We start from the raw sequence: 22,039 nt of genomic DNA, 5'->3' as shown, positions 1-22,039 counted from the left end.
AAAATGTTTGAAAATAGCATCGCGACGCGTTGTGAGCTTGTAGATCGGCTAGTTTCAAATAGCCTAGTTATAAAATAGCTAAATCGGATTAATGTATGTTTTATAATATCATCACTTATATCTGCAAAGTAACTAGTAACTTAAGTTTTCAAATAAATGTAGTGGAGTAAAAGTACAATATTTGGATCCGGGATGTAGTGGAGTAGAAGTAAAAGGATTGGTAATTGGAAATACTCAAGTAAAGTACAAATACCTCAAAATGGTACTTAAGTAAATGTACTTAGTTATGGGGGGGGGGGGGGGGGGTGTAATGACAGAGAGGGATGGGGGAAATGATAAGAGATAGGGCTGGGTGATATGAAGAAAAATAAATGTCACTATAAGCAGAAGACCTTCAATCAATAACGATAAACATCATGACATGTGTGTTAGGTATGACAAATCACATGTCAAATACAGCATGATCATCACAATGGACAGCATGGTGAGCAGGGAGTCAAACTACAAGCGTCACAAATATAACGCAGTAACTGCTTTGCAGCGTAAATTTATAACCACAAAATTCTCAAAACAGTTTATTCTATTTCATTGCAAAGCACATTTTGCATTTGGTACAGGTAAGAATATGTTCCAAACATGCATGCCTTTTTGTGGGAGGACACCTACAAGGAAATGGGGAACCTGTGAGTCAACACTGTATTGTGATGATACAATGACGATGACAGTCGTTATATTTATCTAAATACTGCCCTTCCTTCTGAGAGGAGGGGTTTAGAGAAACTGTTGTGTGATGGAGATAAAGATGGATTGACATTGATAAAAAATCTAAAAAAGAAGGAATTGAGGGAATTACAGTTTTCCACTACTGTTAACACACAAAAATCGGCACAATTTGCAAAACCTTCACTTCATGTAGACTACCTATCGCTCGACCCGATTTGACACTACTTCATACTCCCTTATCTGCATTAGACTCTGACTTTCCTTCTGTATCAATTACACGTCACCTTGTCTAAAAACAACACACAATGTTCAGTTGTTGCACCCACTTCTCAAAGCAACAACTTACAACACACAAATATTCAAATCTCTACACATTCAGGTCTGATGTCAATTACACATCACCTTGTTGTCCAAACACTACACACATACACAACAGGGAGAACATAGCCTGTGATGTAGATGAAGCCCTCTGGCCAGACTGGAACCGGAGGCGTGATGTCTAAATCATGTGCCGAAGTAAAACCTTTTGCCAGCAAATTTGTGTGCTCTTTTATGTTTGACTATGAAAAAGGTAGGCCTACACTGAGTCATTTTAGAGAGAGAGAGAAAGTCTGGGAAACTGGGAAGTTCTGTATTGAACAAAAAAAAATAAAGAAAATAAAGAAAGAAAAACTAAATCAGTATCCTGGGAAAGAAATACAGAGAAAAACAAACACATGTGGATCACTGAGGAATAGAGACATAGGGATGGGGAGTGATTTGACTAGTGACAAATAAAAGGAAAGTAGGAATGAGAGAGGGGGACAGAGAAGGAACATGCAGTGATTTTGAAACGGTGAATAAGTACGAGTGATGGCAGTAAATTAAAGAAACAAGATGAGGGATGGGAGATGAGGAGAATCTGGGGGATGACTGAGCTCTGTGGAGAGACTGTGGAGAAGAGAAGAGAAGAGAAGAGAAGAGAAGAGAAGAGAAGAGAAGAGAAGAGAAGAGAAGAGAAGAGAAGAGAAGAGAAGGGGAAAGACAACATAAGAGCAGTGGAGAGTGGAGACGAGACAAGGAGAAGTGAGGAGAGAGGAACGGGGTGGAGTGCGGTGCCGGGTGGGGGTGTGTGTGGAAAACGAGAGATGAAACAAACCATCTGGAACACGATCCTAAAAAGAACTTCTGTGTTTCCTCAATGTCTTATTTAGCATCAGAGCGTTGCTGCTACTGCCAAGAGTGAATGTGTGAGGCTGTGTGTGTGTGTGTGTGTGTGTTTCAGCATGTCTGTCATCTTGTTGAACAAGGAGAGAACACATGAGTCCATAAACCCATTGCCAGTCCTCTATACTTGTGCAGTCCTGCCTTATGAATATTAAACATGATAACAATCATCGACACAATGTTGGACAGATGGGAAAAACTGACGGATTTCCTTCTTCGTGATTTCACTGTCAGACACAATGAAAACATGTTTGTTAATAATCAGACCCCTCACACACAAGCACGAGGACACACACACACACACACACACACACACACACACACACACACACACACACACACACACACACACACACACACACACACACACACACACACACACACACACACACACACACACACACACACACACACACACACACACACACACACACACACACACACACACACACCCAGCTACACACCTCATTCTGTACTGTAGCTGAATAAAACATTACTAGATGATAACGGTGCGTTATCAGATCCATATATGATCCGTTTCTGCTGGGATTGTGTTTTATTTTTTTCCTATTCCCCCCCCCCCCCCATGTTTCATCCCTGCTTCCAGCCGTATACAGCATGCATACAGATGTAAAGTATGATCACACACACACACACACACACACACACACACACACACACACACACACACACACACACACACACACACACACACACACACACACACACACACACACACACACACACACACACACACACACACACACACACACACACACACACACACACACACACACACACGCACACACACCATAATCATGTCTTCATTAATGTGATTGTATAGGGCTGCTTCCGTCAGCACTATCTCTCCAGTGACTACACAGACACAGGGAACAGAGTACGGGCCGTGACAGCGCTACACAGGGGTGTAGTTGAAAAGCGCTGTGGTCAGCCATATTGTTTGAGCGCTCACAGTATCTGTATAGCTTATAGTGATGTGCAACAGGAATAGTATGTATGGGAGATTGTTCCATATGGATAGGAAAAAGGCAAATTAATTCTCCATTTAAAAACAGAGGCCTTGTTATGACCCAAGGGGGAATGAAAGGGAATTACATTTTATTTTGCTCTCTCTCTCTCTCTCTCTCTCTCTCTCTCTCTCTCTCTCTCTCTCTCTCTCTCTCTCTCTCTCTAGCAGTGGCTAGAGACTGGGGAAGATGGAGAGATAGATGGGGGAAGAGAAAGTGAGAAAGCAGGGGCTAGGGAAGAGAGAGAAGGCCAACTAATTATTTTGTGTATCTGTGCGTGTGCATATACTGTATATATATATATACTGTATATACAGTATATATACAGTATATCGTCGTTGTCAGGTGGAAACCTTGTATGTCCAAGACGGTTCGTTTTGTATTTATCATTTTAAAAATGAACTAAACTAGTGAAAATAGCAGATCTACAAGCACACAACGCCTCGCGGTGCGAGGCGTTGTGTGCTTGTAGATCGGCTGTTTTCACTACATTTGTGCAACAGCCTTGTATATGATGAAGCAGGGCTTTGCTTGGTGAAAAAAAGTACAAATTTGAAACTTGGAGATACGAGGTTTGTGCCCGACAGTGACGATATATATATATATATATATATATATATATATATATATATATATATATATTGTGGTGGTTCGTTCGGACACCGCCCGCCAGGTAGGCCCTGCATGTCAGAGAAGCGCACCCTGGATGGGAGAGCGAGCCCTAGCAGACCAACACACTGTGTGGGCCAAGTGATTGACGGGCGTTACCTGCCGGCCCACACGCTTCATCAGGCACAAGCGTATGCACCTGTGGGCCCCACCCAACACAGGGGTGCATAAGTACTGAGCTCGCTCTCCCCTTCAGTCTGTGCTGGGAGTCTCTGACAAGCTGATCATGGGCAGACAGGCGGTAAGAGCCACCATATTTCCCTCTCCACCGCATGTTACTGTGTAAAGTGCATTATAGTAATGTTCCTTCTACTCATTACTTCTAGGCATGGACTGGGAGCGGACTGACACTGAGGAGTGTGTACCTGGATCAATGAGGAGCGCAAACCTGACTCACTGTGGAGTGTGTACCTATCACTGGAGAGTGTGTACTCGGCGAGCTGAGGAGAAGGACCTGGAAAAGGAGACCACAGCCTTACCTTCCGGACCCCCAGCGAGCCACCCCTATTCCTATTTTGTTGAGTATATCTCACTTCCCTTAAAACCTTACTAGTGTCCGGAAATTCTCTGGCCCCAGGCCCATTATACCCCGTGTTCATTTTATTTAGAAGATAGAGAATTAGACGGATTTGTGTAAGAGCGGGCACCTACTCACCTATTACCTGTCACCTGTGGAAAAGAACTATACTCACCTATTACCTGTCACCTGTGGAAAAGAACTATACTCACCTATTACCTATGGGAAAGAAATACTTTACCTGTCACCTGTAGAGAGGAACTATACTCACCTAGCGCCGGTGGGGAAGAGAGACTATACAATGGAATTATACTCGCCTGTTTCCTGTGGAGGGAAACCCCTTTAAAGTAACTCTTACCTACCCCCCCTGGCCGCCCCACGAAGAGGAGAAACGACAGCCCCGTCCCGGGAAAACCTTGTGTTGATTTATTAAAAGACAATTTCAGTTATTCACATTTATGTTGTTCATTCATGCTACGTTGCCTTACAATGCTGTTGTAAAATAAGAACTGTTCAATAAATGCCCGAGTTGGCAACACTGTCTTTGCTCTCTTGTGCCTTGGTTTGGGTTCAGTCGCCACACATGGTGTGCAGAATACGGGTACTGAACCTCACCTAGACGCAATATGACAACCACACCGGCCCTAGACGCTCTGTTACAGAGCCAGGCCGAATTACAGCAAGCGGTGACTAAATTAATAGAGAAAATCCAAATTGACCAAAACGTTAATCCCACACGTTCGCCTGGAGAAGTGTTAACGAAACTGTCCCCCGATGATGATATTGAAGCCTTCCTGGAGGTGTTCGAGCGCACCGCGGCCCGGGAACGATGGCCCGTCCCCGACTGGGGCAGCATCATCGCTCCTTTCCTCTCAGGAGAAGCCCAACGTGTGTGCCGTGACCTACCCCTGGCAGAGGCCCGTGAATATAGGCGCCTGAAAGCAGCTATCTTGGCTAGTCAAGGTTATAGTATGCCGGCCCGAGCCCAGCGCTTCCATGGGTGGAACATGCAAGCGGCGCTGCCGCCTCGGCCCCAAATAGCCGCTCTCCTCCGCCTAACTCATGGGTGGCTGACTACGGCCGGTGACCCGCCACTGATTGAGAGAATTGTCATAGACAAATGTATACGTTCCCTGCCGCCTGATGCCCGCCGCTATGCCTCACAGGTGAGCCCAAATTCCGTGGAGGCCCTGGTTGCGCTCCTGGAAAATCACCAAGTGAGTACAGAGATGATGAGAAGCACAAAGTCAGAGATTCCCAGAGGGACGGGGGAGGCACGTTACAACCGGGACCGCTCGCGGCCTCCGGCTACTCCCCTGTCGCCTACTACTACGAGACGAGCCGCCACAGAGCGGACTGCCCGAAGCCAACCGCAGACATCACGCCGGTGCTACGTCTGCGGGAAAGCGGATCATATCATATCGCATGGTCCTGCCATCCATGCCATCCGCCACCGCCGCCTCCGACGGCCGACGCCCCTGCCTTCACTCCGGGAGCCAGCGGCGGCGCCACTCCAACCTGCCGGTGAGAATTGACGGAGTGGACACCCAGGCTCTTCTCGACTCGGGGAGCGTCGTCACGCTGGTACACGCTGAGCATGCCGGGCGTCCCACCTCCAGCCGTATGCCGGTCAGCTGTATGCATGGGGATGTGCGCTCCTACCCAACGACGCTGATACGCGTCCAATCCACCAAAGGAGATGTCGAAGTGGAAGCTGGAATTGTACCTAACCTACCGGTCCCACTGCTCATCGGCACGGACTGTGTGCTGTTTGAGAGACATTGGAACCCGGGGGGCAGAGGACCGCCGCGGCCGTGGCGAAGAAGAAAGATCCGGCCGGGCCCCCGTTGGAGGAACTCATTGCCCGCGTGCCCGGTCTTCCGCGCCGACTCAGAGGGACCAGAGAGCGAACCCTCTCCAGACGAGGAGCTGCAGGGAGATGCACCCGAGGCGGAGGAAGCGCCGCGGGGCACCTCGTCAGAAGAGCCAGAGCCGGTGGCGTGGCCTGACTTCCCCGAAGAGGAGGATGAGAGCTCTCCGCTCAGAGGGGACTTCGCCACACAACAGTGGAACGATCCGAACCTGGAAAATGCTCGGAGGAACGTCAGCGCGATTGATGGGAAACTATGTGAAGGGGTGAGTGAATTAATTTCCCCCTATTTCTTTGTGCGGAGGGATTTACTGTATAGAGGGTGGCGGAACAACACTGGGGACGTGATAGAACAGCTGCTCGTGCCAAAAGAATATGTCACCAGAGTATTGTATTTGGCCCACACGCACCAGCTGGGGGCGCACCTGGGCGTGAAGAAAACCACCGATCGCATCAATGCACGGTTTTATTGGCCAGGCATAAAACGAGCAGTAGAGGACTTCTGCAAAGGCTGCGGTGTATGCCAGCTCACCGCACCCCGTCCTTTCCAACGTAACCCTCTCATACCTATGCCTATCATTTCCACCCCATTCAGCCGCATTGGTATGGATATAGTCGGCCCCCTCCCCAAATCGGCTCGGGGACACAAATATATATTGGTAATACTAGACTATGCAACTCGGTACCCCGAGGCAATACCCCTGAGAGCCGCTACAGCCAGAGCAGTGGCGCACGAGCTCTTCATGCTATTCAGCCGGGTCGGAATAGCCGATGCCATTTTATCGGATCAAGGCACATGTTTCATGTCTCGCGTCATCACCGAACTCTATAAATGGCTTAAAATAGATAAAATAAAGACCTCTATCTTTCACCCGCAATCGGACGGATTAGTGGAACGCTTTAATAAAAGTTTAAAGCAGATGTTAAAAAAGTTGATAGATATAGATGGCAAAGATTGGGATCGCTTGATTCCGCTGGTGTTGTTCGCCATACGGGAGGTGCCTCAAGCGTCTACGGGGTACTCCCCGTTTGAATTGCTATATGGACGGCAGCCACGGGGGCTGTTGGATATAGCAAAGGAAACATGGGAAAGCCAACCTTCCCCACATCGTTCTGTCATTGACCATGTTGAACAATTACAGGAGAGAGCCAAGAAGATCTGGCCGCTCGTTCGTGAACACATGGAACAAGCGCAGCGCGCCCAGTGCAGGGTGTACAACCGAGGCGCCACGCTGCGGAGCTTTGAGGTGGGCGAAAAAGTGCTGGTGCTCATTCCCACGAGCGAATGTAAATTTCTCGCAAAATGGCAAGGGCCATACGAAATTATGGAGAAACTGGGCCCGGTCAACTACCGCGTGCGCCAAATAGGGCGGCGGAAAACTATGCAAATTTACCATATTAATCTGCTGAAAAAGTGGCACGTTGTGCCTCCTGTCGCTCTCCCGGCCCTACTAACCACTCTCTCCTCTCAGAACCCGCCTCCAGTCCCTATTGGAGAGGAACTGTCCCCAGCTCAGGCGCAAGATATACGTGAGCTTCTGAGCAGGAATGCGGACCGGTTCTCAGAACTGCCGGGCCGTACCCACGCTATTGCGCACGACATCCAAACAACCCCGGGGAAAATAGTGAGACAACGTCCGTACCGTATCCCAGAGGCCCGGCGAGGAGCTGTAAAAGAGGAGGTAACAAATATGCTACAACTGGGAATTATAGAGGAGTCACACAGTGCCTGGTCGAGTCCCATTGTGCTGGTCCCCAAGCCGGACGGCACAATCCGGTTCTGCAATGATTTCCGTAAATTAAATGAGATTTCAAATTTTGATGCTTACCCCATGCCCCGGGTAGATGAATTAATCGAGCGGCTGGGCCCCGCTCGATTTGTAAGCACCCTCGATTTGACAAAAGGCTATTGGCAAGTGCCCCTTACAAAAGAAACCAAAGAGAAAACAGCCTTCTCTACCCCTGAAGGGCTGTTCCAATATACTGTCTTACCGTTCGGGGTACACGGTGCCCCCGCAACCTTTCAGAGACTCATGGACCGAGTATTAAGGCCCCATCATCTCTATGCCGCCGCATATTTAGATGACATTGTGATCCACAGCAGCACCTGGGAGAATCACCTCCATCACATCGAAGCAGTCCTGGGAGCTCTCCGACGAGCGGGTCTGACCGCCAACGCCAAGAAGTGCCGAATAGGTCTGTATGAGGCCGAATATTTGGGTTTCACTATTGGGCGCGGGTGCGTAAAACCCCAATTACGCAAAGTGGAGCGTATACGCGAATGGCCCAAACCCGTCAGCAAGAAGCAGTTAAAGTCATTCTTGGGAATCATGTCCTACTATAACAAGTTCATAAATAACTATGCTACCCTTGCAGCTCCCTTGTACGAGATGACCCGACAAAGTCGGCCCAATATGCTGCGCTGGACAGAGGAGACCGAGGCCGTGTTCCGAGGCCTCAAACTGAAGCTCTGCGATGAGCCGGTCCTAAAAACCCCGGACTTCGGTAAGAATTTTCTACTCCACACCGACGCCTCGAACACAGGCCTCGGGGCCGTGCTCTCGCAAGTCATTGATGACGAAGAGCACCCAATAGTCTTCATTAGCAGAAAGCTCTTAAAGCATGAACTTAATTATGCAACGATAGAGAAAGAGGCTCTTGCTATTAAGTGGGCCATACACCACCTACGCTATTATTTGTGGGGAAGGCGTTTCACTCTCATAACGGACCACGCACCATTGAAATGGATGGCTAAAAGTAAGGACACTAATAAGAGAATAACACGTTGGTTTCTGGAGTTGCAGGATTACAACTTTGAGGTGGAGCATAAACCAGGGAAGGATATTCCCCATGCCGATGCCCTGTCCAGGCTCTATGAGGAAGAGCGGCAAGTTTGCGAACCAGTAGCAAACTTAAGGGGGGGGATGTGTGGTGGTTCGTTCGGACACCGCCCGCCAGGTAGGCCCTGCATGTCAGAGAAGCGCACCCTGGATGGGAGAGCGAGCCCTAGCAGACCAACACACTGTGTGGGCCAAGTGATTGACGGGCGTTACCTGCCGGCCCACACGCTTCATCAGGCACAAGCGTATGCACCTGTGGGCCCCACCCAACACAGGGGTGCATAAGTACTGAGCTCGCTCTCCCCTTCAGTCTGTGCTGGGAGTCTCTGACAAGCTGATCATGGGCAGACAGGCGGTAAGAGCCACCATATTTCCCTCTCCACCGCATGTTACTGTGTAAAGTGCATTATAGTAATGTTCCTTCTACTCATTACTTCTAGGCATGGACTGGGAGCGGACTGACACTGAGGAGTGTGTACCTGGATCAATGAGGAGCGCAAACCTGACTCACTGTGGAGTGTGTACCTATCACTGGAGAGTGTGTACTCGGCGAGCTGAGGAGAAGGACCTGGAAAAGGAGACCACAGCCTTACCTTCCGGACCCCCAGCGAGCCACCCCTATTCCTATTTTGTTGAGTATATCTCACTTCCCTTAAAACCTTACTAGTATCCGGAAATTCTCTGGCCCCAGGCCCATTATACCCCGTGTTCATTTTATTTAGAAGATAGAGAATTAGACGGATTTGTGTAAGAGCGGGCACCTACTCACCTATTACCTGTCACCTGTGGAAAAGAACTATACTCACCTATTACCTGTCACCTGTGGAAAAGAACTATACTCACCTATTACCTATGGGAAAGAAATACTTTACCTGTCACCTGTAGAGAGGAACTATACTCACCTAGCGCCGGTGGGGAAGAGAGACTATACAATGGAATTATACTCGCCTGTTTCCTGTGGAGGGAAACCCCTTTAAAGTAGCTCTTACCTACCCCCCCTGGCCGCCCCACGAAGAGGAGAAACGACAGCCCCGTCCCGGGAAAACCTTGTGTTGATTTATTAAAAGACAATTTCAGTTATTCACATTTATGTTGTTCATTCATGCTACGTTGCCTTACAATGCTGTTGTAAAATAAGAACTGTTCAATAAATGCCCGAGTTGGCAACACTGTCTTTGCTCTCTTGTGCCTTGGTTTGGGTTCAGTCGCCACAATATATATATATATGTGTGTGTGTGTGTGTGTGTGTGTGTGTGTGTGTGTGTGTACACACACACACACACACACACACACACACACACACACACACACACACACACACACACACACACACACACACACACACACACACACACACACACACACTTTATGACCCTTTCCATCAAAAATAAAATCCACATTAGATGGTGTGAACAACCTCCATTATTCCTATTCTGGATAATGATTCCCTAATTAGCCATCGCACAGGGAATACTTTTTTAAGTGGAAATTCAATTCACGGCTTGAGAATAAGATATTCCAGGCTGAATAACCAATGCCTTATTCATGAATTCAATTTGCCTGCTAATAACAACCTGAAGGTTCTGGGAAATGGAAATGAACTTTGGCCCGGACCGGAGAGGGGTTTCTTTGGGGGGTGTAATGTCACAACGTCTCAATAAGGTAATTCCCTCCACTCTTCACTTCAGTCTCTGGAAAACAGCAGATCTACCAAATCCCAATGCGTTGCAATGGGACGCATTGTGAGGTTGTGCTATATATAGTATAGATAGATACCTTTATTATCCCAAGGGGGAAAATCAGTCGCCCGGAGGCAGCACAGCAGTTTAAGGATATTTACAAAGTTACATCCAGTATATTTGCTATTTTCGGCACACACAACCCTGCCGTAAAGTATAAATTAAGCGTGACCCTTCCACTCCTCTCCTCTCTTGGCCGCCCCCTTTCTTCCCTCCTCAAGTGTCCTCTCCTGCCCTCTCCAACTCTTTTTGCCATCATGCGGCTGCTGCACTCCTCTCCCTTCTTTTCTCTCCTCCTCACATGGAACTCCTAGCAGAAGTTCAGGAGCTCCAATACAGCTACCTCCACCTCCTATCAAGCCACCTCCCCACACCTACGGTATAAATGCTCACTTAACTCATTCTTCTCCCTCTGGTCTCACTTCCCTCCTCCCTATATTTCCTATAGTCCTACCCCATCTCTCTAACCTTTCCTTTTTATAAGGCCCTGAGGGGAGTTTGTTGTGACTGGGTGGCGGGAGCCACGGCGGATCCCTGAAGCTTCCCCACCTCGGCTTAGAGACAACCAGGATGACCAGTCTGGATGACCAGGACCCATCGTGGCTCATCTTCGCTTCGTTCGCTTGTTCGTTTGTTCATAGTTTTGTTCATCGTTTCTTATTTTCGTTGATACATTTCGCTAAACTCATATTGTGTGGTGGTGTGATCCTTGATAGTGAACTGCCCTTTATTCTCCTTTCTACCATCAACCCTCCTCTCCTCTCCTCTCCTCTCCTCTCCTCTCCCCACCCTGCCCCCCACTCACCCTCTCCTCTCCTCTCCCCGCCACCTTTCATCTCATCACCTCTTTATTACCTTGCTGGACAATGGAGACTCAACATTCAAGATCGTTTCGTCCCATTATACCATACAAGTATTTAAAATGATTGGGTTTCAGCTCATGTCTGACCTTGTAGCAGCAAGAAAAGATAGCGAGGAATAGCAACAAAGCAACAACAGAACAATACATTTGTTCCCGCTGTTTACAAAAAATGCAGTGCATTAACATTTGCGCGATGCAGGATATAAAGTCTTAGGGGCTGTGTGGATGTGTGTGTGTGTGTGTGTGTGTGTGTGTGTGTGTGTGTGTGTGTGTGTGTGCGTGCGTGCGTGTGTGTGCGTGTGTGTGTGTGTGTGTGTGCGCGCGCACACACACACCTGTGTGAGATGTTGAATACCGTCAACATTATAACTATCATCGTCACGTTGCTCTATATACCCACAAGCTAAATTTATCATAACAGAAGTATATAACCTACCTACTTAAAGTACTTCGAGCACTTTACTTTTAGTATATAAATAAATAAATAACCTCGCCCCTGACCAACCTCTAGGAGTCACCTTCCCCTGCTGGCTTCTTCCCACCCGTGAACACGGCCAATTGTGTTTGTTGGAGCACCCAGCCAGCCCCGAGGCGCCGTGGAGGAATCAAATCAATGCCCACCACCTGGTCTCTCCACGGTGGTGGGCAGGAACTTTACCCCTGCACCGCCGTGCCCCTGGCCTCCTGTACTCTGCAAACTTGGTACCAGTCTGAAGTAAGAAGAGGAACGGAGACTCACCCCATTCTTTGGGTACGCAACCCAGCCCAGGTCCCCGGCCACGGAGCGAGAGTCCAGTAGGTTCACTGTGGAAACACACACAATTGTGGGTCGTTATTTTGAGTTGGAAAAAAATGTTATATACTATATCGTCGTTGTCGGGTGGAAACCTTGTATCTCCAAGTTTCAAATTTGTACGTTCTTTCTCAAAGTCAAGCCCTGCTTCATCATACAAGGCTGTCGCACAAAAGTAGTGAAAACAGCAGATCTACAAGCACACAACGCCTCACACCGCGAGGCGTTGTGTGCTTGTAGATCAGCAGTTTTCACTAGTTTAAATCATTTTTAAAATGATTAATGAAAAACCAACGGTTTTGGACATACAAGGTTTCCACCCGACAACGACGATATACTATACAATGTACTGTAATTTATGATGAACAGAGCGTAGTGTTATTATGACGTTTGATAGTTTGGCGTCACATTCGTCCGGCGATGGTGAATGCTAACCCGGCGAAATGCTAACCTGCCGACGCTGGTGAATGCTACTAAGCCTAAACCTAACCCTTACCATAACCTCAGTAAAACTATGCCTAAACCTAACCCTACAACTTAACCCTAACCCTTAGTCGGACTAATGGGACATCGAAATATTGAGATTTCACCTTTGGTTTTTGCTATACTCAAACAAAGGTCCACAATATACAGTATTGTAATTTATGAATATCATTAACTCAAACCTTGTTTTGGTTTTTGCTATACTGTTAGAGTAAGGTTTGTTTAAATGTCATTGCAAATGCCAGGGAATTCGTTTTTTGGAGATCTGCGCACACGTTTTGCAACCCTATACCCCCAATTAAAACAACGTGTATGCCATTTGGCTAATCAACCACAGCAGACCAAAGAACCTCATAAATGTCTTTGATATCCAAGCACACCAGCTGTTGTTTACAATACTCTTGGTACCATTTGAACCCTGATAAGCTGTGTTGTAAAATATGTGATGTTGTACATTATCAGCTTCTCCCACTTTGTCAATAGCCAAGCACACAGACAGACAGACAGACAGACAGACAGACAGACAGACAGACAGACAGACAGACAGACAGACAGACAGACAGACAGACACACACACACTCAGTATAGTAACTCTGAAGAGAGTACAAATGGAACCAATTAATTTAGTTGTACAGTACTTGTTGAGTGACAGGTGCTTTGAATTTGTCACTCTTTACATGCACACATAAAACAAACAAACACACACCCTGAGACTGCTCCAACCAACGCACGCACGCACGCACGCACGCACGCACGCACGCACGCACGCACACACGCATGCACGCACACACCTCCAACACATTCACACATGCAAGTACACAAGCATGGATGAACCCACACACACACACGTGGGTGTGCACACACATACACACGGCTGGTCTTCTCAATGTGTCTCGCCTGCTCTACAGAGATTAATAAAATATGTCCTTAGGAGGTGATTAGACATCTAATTAGGCCATAAAGAACAGATAAGTGATGCTGAACTAGATCATGAAGGGTAGGTTACCTCTCTCCGTCTATCAGTGAACATCAAACCCCTTTTAAACAAGGTTACAATCTCCATTCTCATTATCATTAACTGTGGAACAAGTGGCTTAAATCAGACATAATACACAATGTCAAACCTTTAACAACTTCCAACGCCATTGTGCAGATTCTGGGGGGAACTTCTACAGTACAAGCTCACTGTTGAACTTTGCTATTCTTTGGCGAAGAGATTTGGTGTCCAACTTAAGTTCTAACTGTTCTAGAGCAGTGGTTCTCCAACTTTTTAGACTGAGGTACCCCCTTATACTGATTTCTAAAACTGAGTACCCCCTTCCCCTGACTACAGCATTTCGCTTAGAAAAATAAACATCAAAAGTCTAGTTCCAATTACTGCGTAACCCTAGGGGTACACATACCCCCATTTGAGAAACACTGTTCTAGAGGGTTCAAGCATAGACTGTAGAAAAATATGGACGGCGCGACACCATTGCTTTCTATGCAGTGTAAATGAGGTTTTCTTGTCCCTTGTATGGGTGACGCCATCATTGTTTGAAAGGTACCCCAGGAATCATAAGGAATGCTATTGGCTGCCAACGGTCACGTGGAATCGCAGGGATACATGGGAGAATGTGGTCGGAGCCTCCCGAAATACAGCACATGAAGAAGAACACAGCCGGCTGGTATCAGCTCCTCCCCCCCCCCCCCCGCCCCCGCAAATCTATCATCAAGTTTAACATAAATGGGACCATATTTGCTCAAAACGCATATCATGGTGATTGAAAGGGAGTTTTTCACTAGCGACAGGAACCATAAAGTATTTATGACAACATTTATTAAGGTTAGAAAATCAAAGGGGAAGACGAATAGGGTCCAATGTAGACAAATTCTTTTTGGTACCTCGCGGGGGGAAAACAGCGCAACTAGCGGCCAATCATAGGAACTTTGACTTCCGTGTTTGCTTCAGATAAAATCCTGGCAACGACACGCCTGGGTTCAAGTGGTTAATGCATAGGGGTGCGCTCTCTCTCTCTCTCTCTCTCTCTCTCTCTCTCTCTCTCTCTCTCTATATATATATATATATATATATATATATATGTTACAGTCATTTTGGGTAACTCAGTGAGACTGAGGTAAGAGTGCTCGTTTTGTCGTTCACCACACACTAATCACCACCAGATGGCGACGCAGCCATTCAATAGTGAAGGCGCTGACGTCACTCGTTTGCGACTCTCTTTCTTTATTTACTAGCCTAGCCTAGCCTAGCCTAGCCTAGCCTAGCCTAGGCTAGCCTAGCCTAGCCTAGCTTAGCCATTAGCTCCATTGTAGTCACTTGGACAGGGCGTTTATCGTGGGCTTGCCCAGGCCTTACGGCTTGGGCAAGCCGTAAGGCTTGCATTCACCACGGCTTCGTAACTCGCGCGGCCGGCCCGCTCTTCGCGGCCACTCGCGCCTGCGGCGCTCGGGGGGCGAAGAGCAGGACCAAGGTCCGCTGGCCTTCGCGCCGCTTGCAATGTCGTGGACAATCGAGCGGCTCCGCCTGGAAGACGTTGTTGTGGCGACCGCTTGTTCCGCCCCGTGCGGCACGGCAAGCGCTCCGTTTCTCTATCTCACCGTTTCTCTATCTAACGATGACATATATATATATATATGTTACAGTATGTTTGGGTAACTCAGTACGTTCATTGTAAGAGCGCTTGTTTTGTCGTTCACCACACACCAATCACCACCAGATGGCGACGACAGACATTCACTAGTGAAGGCGCTGACGTCACTCGTTTGCGACTCTCTTTCTTTATTTACTAGCCTAGCTCGGCAGTGTTTAGCCATTAGCCATTAGCCATTAGCTCCATTGTAGTCACTTGGACAGGGCGTTTATCGTGGGCTTGCCCAGGCCTTACGGCCTGGGCATAAATATAACGATTGCATTCACCACGGCTTCGTAACTCTGGCCCGCTCTTCGCGGCCACTCGCGCCTTCGCGCCGCTTGCAATGTCGTGGACAATCGAGCGGCTCCGCCTGGAGGACGTTGTTGTGGCGACCGTTTGTTCCGCCCCGTGCCGCACGGCGAGTGCTCCGTTTCTCGACCGTACTGTTTCTCTAACAAACCGTGACATATATATATATATATATATATATATATATATATTTTTTTGTAATAACCTGTGCCAGTGTATTGCTAATCTTCATAAATAAAGTGGCTATGGCCAATCTCTTGAGAAAGTAGAAGTCTGTTTTGTTGCCATGACGAACGATCAAGTGATCGAACAGTAGTATCCATCCATTGCCTGGCAAAATATCAGCCAGGACTCGGGAGCAACTGTTATATTCAAAACCCATTCAACAATATTATTTGACCAGTGGCTGTGATGAGTTAATGTTCCAGCACATGACAGATCACTAATATAATCTTGTCTAAGAGGTTTTCCTGCCTGCTACTGATGAAAGCAATGAGGAAATGTTCAGTGTGCAGTATCAACCTTTTCTTTGTATCTCCTCCTTCAGTGACTCTTAGTTCCTAATGTCTCCTTTCCTCTGTTCATCTCTTTGTTTCTCTAATCAAACATGGGCTTGCTCCGAACTGCATGGATTTTGTCTGTCTCTGTCGGCAACCAAAACCACCAGGTTTTAAACTCCCCTGTGTGCGGGCCCAGTCATTCCACACAATCCCGCTGGACAGACATTTTTACCAACGGGAGATAATAGCAGGCCCTAATTGAGATGCATGACATTTGGCACAGCGTCAAGCAAGCTCTTGATGCTCATACATTGATCAATTAAATCGGGGATTGATTTGCTGGAGGGCAATGAATTAGCGACACAGAATTTCCTCCAACAGTCCTTTGTTAGCAGCAGAAATACAATTAGAATATGTGACACTGAACTTGGTTGTCTCAGAAACACTGTTTCACATAACCTTCGTCAAAGAACAAATACCTATTGTATAATTGCTGTCAAAGCACTGTCTTGGTTTGGGGACTACGTTCTTCTGTTGTACATGAGTGCTCATTTAAAGGGGCAGGTCGCCCATTTTCAACCTCATCTTCGTATCATTTGTCCTCACAAATGCTCATTATACGATGGCACCATTTCTGTGTCTCGGGGGTGATCTCATGTGTTCAGAAACCATGCCTAGTTGCCTACCAATGACATGGACATGTCCATTAGTGAGGAGTACCAATTATATGACGGTAAGGTTGAGGATAGGTGAATTGCTCCTTTAACTCTGAAACAGTGAAAATGGACCATTGCATCCAAAGGCAGTGTTCCTACACTGATCCTAAAGTGAAATTAATTTACCAGTCCTACTTATAAATGAATAATATGTGGCAATACTTTGACCGTGGATTTCATATTTCTATCCCCCACATGCTTTCATTTTCATCAGTCTATGTTGGATTCTTGTTAATGTGTTTTTTCAGACATTTAACTGCCTAAATCGTTGATTGTTTACTTACTAAATTTGACTTTTCACTCTGTACTTGGTCTGCTCTTTTTTAACCTCTACACCAAAGTTATTTGCCAAAAATAGACGATCTACAAGCTCTCACTGCGAGGCGTTGAGAGCTTGTAGATCTGCTATTTTTGGCTAAAGTCCTCCTCAGAATAGGAATGCGAGGGTTCAAGTTGTTCATTTAAAAGAATGATCCTATCACACAAAGATTTGCCCCCCCCCCGTAGTACCTCTGAGGACCCCCTAGGGTCCCATACCCCCTGTTGAAGACCCCTGCTTTAGATAAAACCTCCACAAATTGGCATACACACACACACAACTGTAACTGAAGTAGCCTATCTCGCAAGCAAGCTCCAAACCTCTTTCAGTCAGACAGGCAGGCAGATACACACATTGGGACACACACACACACACACACACACACACACACACACACACACACACACACACAACCGCACGCACGCACACAGCCACACAGCCACACATACGCACACGCACACACGCACACACACACACACACACACACACACACGCACACACACGCACACACACGCACACACACGCACACACAGACACTTTCTTTCTCACAGTTGGGTCAAGAACTCCCCATGTTGCTGCCATTAATTGTCACCGTCACTGCTTACTGTCTGCTGTGCACCGTTCCCCAAATGGACCGCCTGGTCCACTTCTGGGTCCATTTTTACGCTCCCGAGTTAAATGAAAACTGAGGACTTACAGTGTGCCTCCTGCCGCGAGACACCAGGAAACGCTGTGTAGTGGCACAGATTTTAAAGACAAGTACTAACAAATAGAAGAATGTACTAAATATACACACTGCGGTACTGCCGTGACAACGCTTCCCTCGTGGGATCAATAGAGATTTATTTATCTATGAGGTATGAACACACACATGGTTCTCAACTCATTTCACACTAAAACACTCACTAACAATTAACACTCCTGGAGTGTTAATTCAACTCTGAGAGTGTATACTGTAAATGTATCCAAATGATGGCTCAATTTGGTTAGATACAATGCCGAGTTTCTAATGTCAGGATTCTACAGTGAAGTCAGGAACAGTAGCCTATATAAAACAACATGATATTAATCTTCAACACAATACTGTACATTATTGTCTATGCGGGTTTGCCAATATTAAAGACACAAAAGACATATACTCTAATATTAACATTGTAATTTCCCAGAATTGCATCTTTCTAGTTATTATTCATTATCATTATATTGTCCAATCAGAAAAGTATTTGATACACTGTCCATTTTTCATTTACATACACACGTATTAGGCTAGCACCGCTCAAAAAAGGGGGGTAAAAGCATGTGTTCCAACTTCCAATGTACGTTGAAACAAAATGTAGGCTAAATAGTTTGTGCAGTGCAAATATCCGTGTGTTCATTTAACTTACGAGTATAAAAATGGAACTTAAGAGGTTGACACTGTTTTGCAGCGAGGGCTAAAGTCCCCTGTGGTTCCTCAAGGATGTCTCAAGCAAACTGCAGAACTGCGTTATTAGACTGCTATATCATAGCACAGTAAGAGACTATTCAATAACGGTTACTTCAAACGGGGCCTTCACTCCCCCACAGTTCTGTGCGCTACACAGTGATTAGGCTCCCTTTTGTTAACATAGGCTCCCTGGCCAGTGTGTGTTGTTGAACGAGGTGTGCTGCACGGTGGTGCTTATCAAAGCGGGGGCCGCATTTTATTTATAACCCTAACCCTTTATACAATTTAATTTCAATTCAAAAGCAATTCACCTTTTTAAGGGATGGGGGGGCCGCAGCCACAGGCAGAGGCTATGGCTAGTATAGGGTCTGTGGCATTGAAAATTGCGAACACCTGCTGGAGGAAGTCGCATTCTATATTATTCTCCTATCTCTATTGCTGTGCTAATGTCAAATGTATAGGACAGAATGAACACACAAGACCTATAGAGAAGTCACGAAACGGTTCAAAATCACATGTCCAGAAGCCCTGTGGCTGTGTGTATATACATGTGGAGGCCACACAGCAAAATCCTCAGCGTTAATGTATCCATTTGTAACAAGTCAATGAGACGTAGGGTCAAATGTAACCAAATGGGAACTGTAGTGTAGTTAAATTTGCAATCCACAACTTTTTTTTAAACCAATCTGCAATATAACATCTGCACTGCATGGTTGGAGGTGGCCTCGCATGCTCTTCCACTGAGAAAGGTGCTCGGGTAAGAACAGACACACAAGTAGGCTATTTCCTGAGGTTCATAGGACAATATCTTCCCAGCCCAAGCGGGCATGGGATGTCTTAGTGGTAAAAGAATGTTGGGTTTGAGTTTCCACTTTAATTGAATACTGAGGATTTGACTATGTTTGTATCTGTCCAACCCTACTCTCTTTCCTCCCCCATGCATGGACAAATAATGAGTGAAAATAATATATATATATATATATATATATATATATATATAAATTATTATCTATCTATATAAATTCGAGAAACAGTATCTGTGAGTCTGTGTTTGCGCCCATAGCCAATCAGACTGGCATAAATGGGCATAATTATGTCCGATATAGCTTGAGGATTGGTGAGCTTCACATGACATGAAATTTCGTCCAACCACATTATAAATAAGCAATCTCCAGATCTCCATGATTGGTCAAGGTTCACGTGACAACATAATATGTTACTATAAAACAGGGAAAAGCAGGCAAAGGGGGCGCACACCTCTAGTACCTATAAATGCTTGGTGGTCCAGCTTCCTGCCATCCAATGAAGTCACACTGACTTCCAGTTATAAAACATTCACTGTTCAACACATCAGCATCACAGAGGCAGCCCAGAGGAGCTACATGTCTTTTAAGAGGCACAAATCCCATCATCACCTTAAAAGCGATTGTTTCCCAAGACATTATTCTCCCAATGTGTGTGTGTGTGTGTGTGTGTGTGTGTGTGTGTGTGTGTGTGTGTGTGTGTGTGTGTGTGTGTGTGTGTGTGTGTGTGTGTGTGGGCATGCATAGTGCACACTAATTACTCTAGTCTAGACATAGTAGGCTATATAGACATTCTGTCCGAGGGCCAACCATTGGCATATTTCAGTCCATGCAAGCATATTTCAGTCCACTACAGCCTGTTACATTTCTAAGGATAATTTCTAAGATGTTTTAGTGGTTGTGATTGGTAGGCTATGCTTATAGTCTTACTGTCCCATTTTTTATATCATTTGGCACTGTACTACTAACCTAAAGTCATTAAGAGATTTGGTGCTGTAGTTTCCACTTAATGATGGTGTGCGCACAGGCTTGATAAACTGGCACGGATTTTTGCAGTCTTTTTTCCTCTCTGCAATAATGATGACCTATTAGTCCTTCAGTATATGAGTGCTGCAATCTCACACTCTTTCCCCAAGAAGATTAAATGGCTACACATTAAAATCCCCAGTGTTCATCATTTATCAATCTGTAACTGAGACTGTGTAGCCTACAAATTTAACCATGGGTCCATTTGGTTACATGTGCACAGTCTCAGATAGTTAAATTAAGACCTATAGGATTTTATGGTGCAGCCAGATCAATCCTGTGCGCTAAGTGAACAATAATGTGAACACTGAGTCAAAGCATAAATCTGCCATGTTATGATAACCACACGGTATGATGCATGTCGCCCTTGCCCGGATAGCAGAGCCTTGAACAATGCATTCATTTCAGGCCATTTAAATGCTGTTGATTCCGGGGACAATGGCTGTGGGAAAGGGAGCCTCTTCCCGTCAGCGTGGTGGGATATAGGCTACTGTTCATGGCGTGTTTTATTATCAGAGATGGTGACAACACGTTTAGGCACACCAGGGGCCATGGAGTTGGTTGTATACGCTCAAATTGTTACATTAAAACAAGAACCTATAGTCTTTTAGTTGGAAGTTTCCCACTTGATAGCCTATATCAGCCGACAGAGGTTTCCCCCCGTTTTTCTTTTCTTTTTCATTCAACAATAAAACACTTGTTATTAACACTTACAGTGACACTAGCCTACATAAATGCCAAGAAATGCAATGCAATAAAATGAAATAATGTAGGGCGAGTTATTTCATGGTGAGGGTTTTATTGCCAAATGGTTTTAGCTTAATGGCAACTATTTTAAACAGGCTTGGAATCGTGTTTCATTCAAAGAAGTGGTGCAACTCTAGTGAAGTCATTATCGTGGTACTCAAATGACTCAATGTACAAAGCCAAAGGTTATTATCTTTTTTTTTATTAGTCTGCTCTAGCCTACTGGGACACAAAACGGTAAATCAAACTAACAGTTTACAGCTGTCATCGTTAATTATCTGCTGTCTTATCGACTAACAACTGCACTGTCAAACGCTGTCCGTCGGCCAAATCCTCCTGCCAGACTTGAACTTGACCGTGCCAAACGGGATCGAACCCCCCTCCAAAAAGAGCCCCCCTGCCATTCACACGTGTGTAGTCTATATAGCCTACTACTTGATGTGCGAGTAATCCAGTTCAAGTCATTCATTCCGTGTCGCTCGCCGAAAGTAGCCGTTCTTAAACAAAGCTCACAACGCGTGCGACACCTTCGTAGTATAACGGCTATATATTTATACAGGTCTGCGTTTACCTTGGTTCGCGGGGATGCACCACGCTCCACTGAGGAGGACAGCTAGACTCCAAATCCACGTCCACGATGATGCCCCGAATACCCCAATACAACTCCATCCACCCCGCATGGCTCATCAAGAAAAATAAAATAGAAATAAAGGAACACAAATATCCTAAACAAGCATCACAAACATAATCGACAGTAGCTGTGGCTCGGCAGCGGCATGGAACGCAGTGATGAATGAAGAGATCATCGGCGTCGCTTTTGTCCCCGCTCG

General features: G+C 46.1%; 1 protein-coding gene across 1 annotated transcript in view; it reads right to left on the bottom strand.

Annotated features, from left to right (window-relative positions):
• Positions 1 to 21,889, bottom strand: part of epha5 (EPH receptor A5) — a gene marked incomplete at both ends in the record, with an annotated part of 148,529 nt that extends 126,640 nt beyond the window's left edge. The window contains 2 exons of the mRNA XM_080743548.1: positions 12,194 to 12,258; positions 21,781 to 21,889. Coding sequence (XP_080599674.1) covers positions 12,194 to 12,258; positions 21,781 to 21,889 — 174 coding nt within the window. The remainder of the gene's footprint in view (positions 1 to 12,193; positions 12,259 to 21,780) is intronic.
• Between the last annotated feature and the right edge of the window lie 150 nt (positions 21,890 to 22,039).

Source organism: Nannobrachium achirus (genome assembly GCF_963921795.1).
Source record: "Nannobrachium achirus genome assembly, chromosome: 15".
NCBI classification, from domain to species: Eukaryota; Metazoa; Chordata; class Actinopteri; order Myctophiformes; family Myctophidae; genus Nannobrachium; species Nannobrachium achirus.
Note: the sequence above shows the minus strand (reverse complement) of the source record. Positions and strands in the feature narration are given on the sequence as shown.